The 8001-nt window shown below is 36.4% G+C and overlaps 1 protein-coding gene across 1 annotated transcript; it reads left to right on the top strand.

Annotated features, from left to right (window-relative positions):
* The first annotated feature begins 1080 nt into the window (after positions 1-1080).
* LOC120073294 (RING/FYVE/PHD zinc finger superfamily protein) lies at positions 1081-6497 on the top strand. Its single transcript, XM_039026047.2, has 5 exons — positions 1081-1860; positions 2721-2847; positions 3413-3628; positions 4701-5309; positions 5423-6497. The coding sequence occupies exons 1-5, from the start codon at positions 1485-1487 to the stop codon at positions 6219-6221; spliced, it is 2127 nt and encodes a 708-aa protein (XP_038881975.1). The 5' UTR covers positions 1081-1484; the 3' UTR covers positions 6222-6497.
* The last annotated feature ends 1504 nt before the right edge of the window (positions 6498-8001 follow it).

Raw genomic sequence — 8001 nt, 5'->3', positions numbered from 1 at the left:
TCGCTAGGATTCAGCACATGCGTTTGTCTGTAATTGCTTATTTCAAATGCATGCGTTTGATTCCTACGATAGCTACAAGAATAGACATTTTGGCATGGAGTAACGCATAATATTGGGCCCAGTGAGGATTTAGGTGCTAATTGACGCAAAACTCAATTTTTCGCAAATTCTAAGTATTATCACCGCATTTTCTACTTATTAGCCCTCATGATTCTAAATAAAAGGCTTATAATAACTGACATTTTTGCTAGTTATCAACAACCAAACACAGTCCATCCTTAATTACCAACAATCTTATTCCTAGGCATACTTAATTCTTGTGCATCTTTAAAACATTAAACCAAACAACTCCTTAGTGGGATCTCTCTCTAGATGAGGTTCAAGAAAGAGTGAATGCTTATTATTTTGGTGTATTGGGAACCATAACCTTAAGATCTCTTTATATACTAGTTCAATTAGGGTTGTCATTAAACCTTAATCTACCCATTAAGTTCATACTCAATTAAGAATCTAGGGTCTTAATTAATTAGATCGCATAATGGGCCTAATCTAATAAAATAACACAATGTGATAAAATATTAACCCCACATACATATACCATATTTTAATTATAGGTATTATTATTTAAATACATCTAACACTAAAACCCAATTTGGTAACTATTTGGTTTTTATTTTTTTTTTAAAATTAAGTCTATACACACTATTTCCATCTTCATTTGTTATTTACTTTTTAGAAATGGTTTGAAAAATCAAGCCAAAATATAAAAACTAAAAAAAATATTTTTAAAATATTGTTTTTGTTTTTAAAATTTGACTTTGAATTCAAAAAATATAAATCATTATAAGAAACAGAGAGTAAATAAGCTTAATTTTAAAAAATAAAAAATAAAATAATGATCAAATATGACCTAAAAATAAATTTTATTTTTGTTTTTGAGATTTGACTAATAATTAAAAAAGAATGAAAGAGTTACCAAACTGGGTAAGTGATAAAAATGTAGTTTAACCAAATTTGAAAATTGGACCACAAAATCTATTATTTTTTTTAGAGAACTCTAGAATATTAAAATATTAAAGTAAAGCGAATAAAATAAAAAAGGAAAAAAAAGAGTATGGTAGATGATTCTCGTAGAGAGAGCGCTCCTTCTTTTTGTTAAAATCATTTCTTTCTCTCTCATCTTCTTCGAATTCACTTTTTCTTTTATCATTAAAAAAGCAATCGCGCCCCCCCCTCCCCCCCCCCTCTCTCTAAACCGACTCTCCATTCTCTTTTTCTTCGGTTCAAATTTCAAATAATTTCAAATAATTCCAATTCCCAAAACAAAACCCGAACCGAAGTAAATTTTTTTTAAAAAAAAAGGAAAAGAAAAAACCCTAAACCGCTATTGCTGGGTCTTCCAGTTTCTCCCCCGATTTTCTGAGTCTCTTAACAACGCTAACCCTAATCTCCGCCGTCTGTTTCTCTCTTCCTTCCTTTCAGCTATGGTCGTTAACGCTCGTCCTCTCAAGAGAATGAAGAGACGTGTCACTGCTGATCTCTACGATTTCCTTTCCTTCCCTTCTTCCTCCATGTCCACCGCCGCCGCCGCCGCTTCTGATGATTCCGACCACGACCACGACCACGACCATCTCTTCACCGCTCCTTTCCGGACCAACGTTCGCACCTTCCTCTCTAAACATGCTCTCCTTCCTCCTCCTTCTTCCTTGTTCCCTCATCTTCTTACATGGCAGATCCTCTTCCGCGTCGGCGACCTTGTCGACGGCCCTGATTCTCAACCTGCCGTTGTTTATCTCGATATCGTTGAGGAGGATGTCCCCAGATCTAGATCCGTTTACTGCGATCAGTGCCGTGTTGTTGGTGAGTCTCTCTCCTTTCTCTCTCACTTTTCCGATGGTGATCTCTGAAAATCTCGCGAATTTGACTGATGATGCCGATAATTTCCCGAGATTTTGAGATGGGGGATTGTTTCATTTTTTTCCTTTTGTGGGGCCCTTGATTTGATTGGTGTTGAGGATGACCGTTCGATGTCTTACACGTGGCCGGATGGAAACGAAATTGGATATAATGTTTGAGTGACAGCTAATTCGAAACTTTGGGAGTACGGTGTTGTAGTAGCCAGTGGGTGATGAATGATCATGATGATGATTTTTTTTTTATTTTATTATTTTGGGGGGGGGGGGGGGGGTTCGCTTTTTGACTATTTTCTTAATTTATTTTTGATTAATTTATTTTATTTTGTTGTCTAAGTATTGATATGGAGTAAAAATAAATTTGAATTACTATACTGTAAGGAGAGATTATTTATGTATTTCTTTTGCAAAGTGGGTGGTGGGTGGGTGGGAGGGATCTTTTTCTTTAACAGAGAGAAGTTGGGAAATGAAGAGAGTCATTTTCATGGAAATTGAGGCTTGTTTGTTTGTGGATACAATGTCCCACATCTCGGAAAAAGGCTGATAAAATACGTAGCTGCGTGTTCCTCTTTTTCTTCATAGTAAAAAATTATTTCATTCATCTCTCTTTCCACTGTCCCCATATTGCTTATCTTTTTAAGTTTGGAACTTGTCGAATATCAAATTCTCACTTGAATTTTTTATACGTTTTAAATTTTTAACTTTTGGGTTATGATTACCCTTATGGATTACTGTACAAGAACACCCAAGAGGGTGTTTTGTTTGATGATTTATGTGAATTGTTTGAAATTGTATGGCAATGATTAGGGTGGAGTGCACATCCTGTGTGCGCGAAACGGTACCATTTCATAATAAAGGCTAATGGAAGCTCCATTGGAGGTTATCATAAGCCATGTATGTGCTGTGGAGACGTCTTGCATCTCTCTGAGTCCAAGTGAGCTCATTAACCACACCCCTTTCCCTCGTTTATGCTTATTCTGGACTGAACAATCCAGATTTTCCATTAATTTTTACCTTTGTTCTTCCGTTTAGCTCAATGGGTTTGTGTGATTGCTTTCTAGACTAGAATTGAGCTTAGATATGGACACGTCATCGTCTATAGATGAGCTCAGATATAATTTTTGCTGGATGATTCATGATTTACAGAATTCTTAGCCCATGTCACGTGATTTATAAGCAAACTTTAATCTATGAGTCAAATATTACAGTGCAGAAGGTGAACAATATTTCTGGGATCACAACTGCCATGCTTTCCTTTCCATTTAAACAGTGTTGCCAAATAAACACTTCACAAAATTCATTTTCTTATGTTTGAATTTAGTTCCTTATTTATTTTGTTGTGTAGAAGTAAAATTGTTATAGTTGAATGATAGGCAGACATATCAACTATTTCTTGTCTTGCAGAATTTGATATTTATGGCTCTTATGCCTAAAGCATTGTTTTAGCTTTTGTTTTTCTCACGATTTTGAAGAGTTCCTTGTTATATTTGCATTTCTAGATGCAAGTCGTGCAATCATGTAACGAGCACGGAGGATGTGGAAGACTGGGTGTACCAGCAATTAGAGAACAATACCCATCTTTTACATGCTGTGGTCCACTCCAATGGTTATGGGCACCTACTCAGGGTCAATGGAAGAGAGGGTGGTTCAAAGCACTTGTCTGGATGCCATATCATGGATTTTTGGGACCGGTTTTGTAAAATGCTTGGAGTCAGGTAAGAGGCATCCCTAGAGTGAATCCTTTTGGTTAAGTATTTATAGCTTGTTTCAGTTCACTTCACATTGTCAACAAGTATTTGCGTTGTCTTTATGAATCTCTGAATATATTTGTTTGCTATCTTTTCAGTTTGTTTATAGAAAAAGTAGTGTAGTAAGCTTCTCAGTTCTAAGCTTTGTTTGATTTGGAATCCTGGTTAATATGACAAACCATGCATGATTGATAAAGCTAAGTGAAACGTATTTCAACGCTCTTTCCACCTAACCAACGAAGAACAAAGCTTTGTATTACTAGTTATAATTTTCTTTTACAAATTAGGTACTCACACACAATGCATGGTCATGAATTGGAGCATTATGTTTTATTCCTAGTGGGTTGTTAAGGATGTAATTGAAAAGATTCTATTCTGTTGACTATGGTGCCTGCCTATAGTTGAGTCTTTTAGGGTTATTTAATCTGAGGTTGATGAGAAATGTTGTACCCTATATTTTGCGTTGGTATTTGTATACTCCAATAGTTTCTCTTTTAAAATCAACCCCTCTGCCGTATTCTCTTCAATATCTGTTGCATTCTGGGGAGGATAGCAGATCTAATATTATCCAAGTTCTTTTTGGGCCTGCTCTTCCCACCAAAGCCCAGTTGTTATGGGTTAATGCTGCAAAAACTATTCTCTCAGATATTTTGTTGGAAAGAAACTAAAGAGTACGAATTTATCAAGATTAAAGCTTCTTAGTGGTGTTTATTGTTTAAACATTTTCCTGCTTATCCTCTTAGTGACATTTGTAACAACTTGGGGCTTTTCCTATGTGGGCTGTGATTTTCAGTCTTTCACTTTTTCTGCTTTTATTTCTATCAATTCAGTTTTTTTTTTTTTTTCTTTTCCTAATCTATGCTCTGTAATCATTGGTTGGCTGTGTTCTCTTTTTATTTATCAATGAATTATTGTTCCTTGTTCCAAAACCAAATAAAATTGAGCATACTATCTTCTGTGCGGAAAATGGTGAAAGTGCCATATTCTTCCTTGTCATGGATTCATGGAATAATTGATTTTTTGTTATGTCTTTCGGCAGGAAGGTAAGCGTAATGGATGTGTCCAAGAAGTATGGGGTTGAGTACCGGCTGCTTCATGCCATCACCAAAGGTCATCCATGGTATGGCGAGTGGGGTTATGAATTTGGTGCCGGTAGTTTTGCTGTGACTCCTGATGCCTACAAAATGGCTGTTGAAACCCTCTCTAGCCTACCTTTGTCAATCTTTACATCTCAAGGACGGAAGCCTCGTTCTCACCTGCAGGATATAATTTTATATTATCAGTCTTTGTCAGAGCGTAAGCTTGTACATGTAAGAGATCTCTTCAGGTTTCTGATGAGCTTAATTCATAATGTTCGCAAGTCATCATCAACCATTAATGATGTCTCGGATGAGAAGCAGCAGTCCAAGGTCTTGTGCTCGTGGACAAGAAGTGATGTTACACGTGTTGAGGAAGCAATGCTGAAAGTTTTGCATGCAGTATCTGGGTCGAATTGGGTCACTTGGCGCACCCTTCGTGGTGCTGTGTGCAAAGCTGGTCCACCTGAACTCCTTGATTATTGCCTTAAGAATCTTGGAGGGAAAGTATCATCTGATGGGATGGTTGTTAATGCTCAACGCAATCCTCAATCCGGTGCTTTCGAATACAGGTAAATGAAATGGTCTTTCTTCTTTGATCTTTTTTTATGTTATTGTTCGTACGGGTGTGCAAGGCTCTGTTCATGGTTTGCGGTCTCTCAATGGTGTATTTGTCATTATGCAGACTTGAACCGGGCAGTGTTTCATCGAATACAGCCACTGATTCCACTGAGTCATCCATCTCTAGCTACCCATCTGAAGAAAATCTTCTGTTGGACTTGAGATTTCTGTACGATGCCATGCTTCATCCAAATTCTATGGTGAACTATGGGCCCCAGGCAACTAGGGAAGCAGCGGTGAGCTCAGCCTTGAAGCTCATAGACTGCAAGCAGTTCGTAAAAGATTATAAACCGGAGAAGCTGTCGACTAAGTTGAATCCTTTTTCAATATGCCTCTTGTGTGAGGTTGAAGTCGTGGAGGACTCTAAAGAAAATTCCTCAAGACCTCCTCCAGAACTAGTTATACTTCCATCGAATGCTACCATGTCTGACTTGAAGCTTGAAGCATCAAAAGCTTTTCAAGATGTATACTTGATGTTCAGAAGGTTTCAAGCAGAAGAGATAGTCGACCATGGGGGTGTAGACGATTCCACCCAGGTCAAGCTGTTGTTTGGACAAACGGAGTCGGTCCGTGTCAGAGGAAGATGCCAAGTGAAGATTGCACTAAACAGGTTTCGAATGGAGAGAGGGGTAGAGCGGTGGACAGTCGATTGTAGTTGTGGAGCCAAGGATGACGATGGGGAGAGAATGCTAGCATGTGACTTATGCGGTGTTTGGCGGCATACGAGATGTTCAGGGATACAAGACTCTGATGATGTACCGGGGAAATTTGTATGTTATAAATGCAGAAGCTCAATTGTCGCAATGAATACTAATGGGGAAACAGAGACGGATACTCTGTTTAGACTAGGCTATGTTAATTGAGAAGTGTATTTTGTATATAGTTTTGGTTTCAGTTGGTTTTTTTGTTGGGGGGTGAGGGAGAAGGACGAGAAATAGAAGAAGATTGGGGTTTGTTAGGGCCTAGTGAATGTGTACATGTAAGTTTGGGCCAAAATCTCTGATTAGATTTGTTTCCTCGTTTTGTTATTCTTGTACATGTTCACCTGATGGCGAAACTTGGGATTTATGACCACGCAACCGAAAAAAAAAACAAAAAGGAAAAAGAATGAGTTGAAATGAAACTCCCTTACTCTCAAATTCTAGTGGTGATGTTGATGTTTGATGTTTGATATGTTGTGTGGTCGTGATGTGGTGCTTTTTGATTTTGATGCCACAAATATTGTATATTTAAAAACCTTGTTCAACTTTAATTATATATTTTGTTAATTTGACCTAACGCTCCAAAACAGATCTATGAATGATTTTCTGTTTGATTGAAACTATTACAACTTTAATATGATTGTTTAAATTAATTGTGTAATAATTTAAACTTTAATTGATATAATTCTTAACGGATGTCTGGGTCTGAGGAGAATTGTGAATTCTAGGGAGGAATTGTTGTAGAGTTTGGGGAGTTGGGAAGTATAAGGTTTACAATATATATTTGATGTTTTCGTGGGGTTTGCAAAATTTCCTGGTCCAAACAAAGTGCAATTCGCACTCCACTCCCCCTACTAATTAATAAAATATACATAATATCACATGAAAATTAGTAAAATTTATACATAGAAGTTAATAAAACAGTTTGTCCTTTCTTGGTTACTTATGTAAAAATTCAGGTTCAAGTGCTTTTTAATCGAGAAAATATAAAATAATATTTTGGTTTAAAGTGTTATTTGTTGGGATGTATATTATAAAATTTCGTAATTAATAACGTTTTTTTTATATACGTAATTATTCACTAAAAAAATATCCAAGATTACCTTATAAAACTTGAACAGTATATGATAGACGTATAGATCGATCATATTCAACTAATAATTTAAATTGTCTATCGTATATGAATAAGGTTAGATGCCTTATCCAAGTGTTACAAACAATAATTGTTACAAGAGTTGCAAAGTGTTACAAACAATTTGATCTTAATAGTCCATGTAGAGACATGCGAGTGAGGGTATCATATACAAAGAGTTTCTATGAGATCGAATCGCGAAATGATTAATTTCTCTTTATAATACTGTTGACTAAAGAGATTAACATTTCATAAGATGACCATAGGTAACTCGACCTCAATCTCGAGTGAGTTATGAACTTCTATCTATGAGGTAGTCATTTGTTTTCTATGGGTGAGAGACCCGACTCTCGCTGACTTAATAAGTATACTATTTTGGGGATCTGTCTAAATAGGGAGTTGGGAATATAGCTACACATTCTCATCTTTAGGATAAGTATGAATTATTAAGTGCTGACTTCGGGTCTTGAACAATAAGATCCCTCCCTCTCACTAGCCCGGGAGGATTTTGTTTAGTGTTAGACCATAAGAAGTTGTTTATTAGAGGATTAGTGAGACTTAAGGAGTTAGATATAATTACAGGGGTAAAACGGTAATTTGACCAAGTTGTAATTACGAGTGATTTGTGAAGGGTCGACTTACTGTTGATTGGTTATATCCGTGGACATAGAAATATATGTATAGTGCGAATAGTGCAGTTGCGTGTCTTTAGTGGAGTGACCTGCAGTTAATGATGTTGATTAATTTAATTAAAGAGTTTAATTAATTAATTGAACTTCTAATTTGTAGGTCCATAAGGTCAGTTCAATT

The sequence above is a fragment of the Benincasa hispida genome, chromosome 3 (genome assembly GCF_027475165.1).
Source record: "Benincasa hispida cultivar pf3 chromosome 3, pf3_genome.v1.1, whole genome shotgun sequence".
Taxonomy (NCBI): domain Eukaryota; kingdom Viridiplantae; phylum Streptophyta; class Magnoliopsida; order Cucurbitales; family Cucurbitaceae; genus Benincasa; species Benincasa hispida.
The sequence above is the reverse complement of the archived record's forward strand: the minus strand, read 5'-3'. Positions and strand labels throughout refer to the sequence as shown.

What these genes read in the sequence shown, in the direction of transcription:
- LOC120073294 (XM_039026047.2), top strand. Translation starts at nt 1,485, where the DNA reads ATGGTCGTTAACGCTCGTCCTCTCAAGAGAATGAAGAGACGTGTCACT. An exon ending in TTGCATCTCTCTGAGTCCAA is followed by an intron (nt 2,848 to 3,412) that starts GTGAGCTCATTA and finishes TTGCATTTCTAG; the next exon opens with ATGCAAGTCGTGCAATCATG. An exon ending in TGTAAAATGCTTGGAGTCAG is followed by an intron (nt 3,629 to 4,700) that starts GTAAGAGGCATC and finishes GTCTTTCGGCAG; the next exon opens with GAAGGTAAGCGTAATGGATG.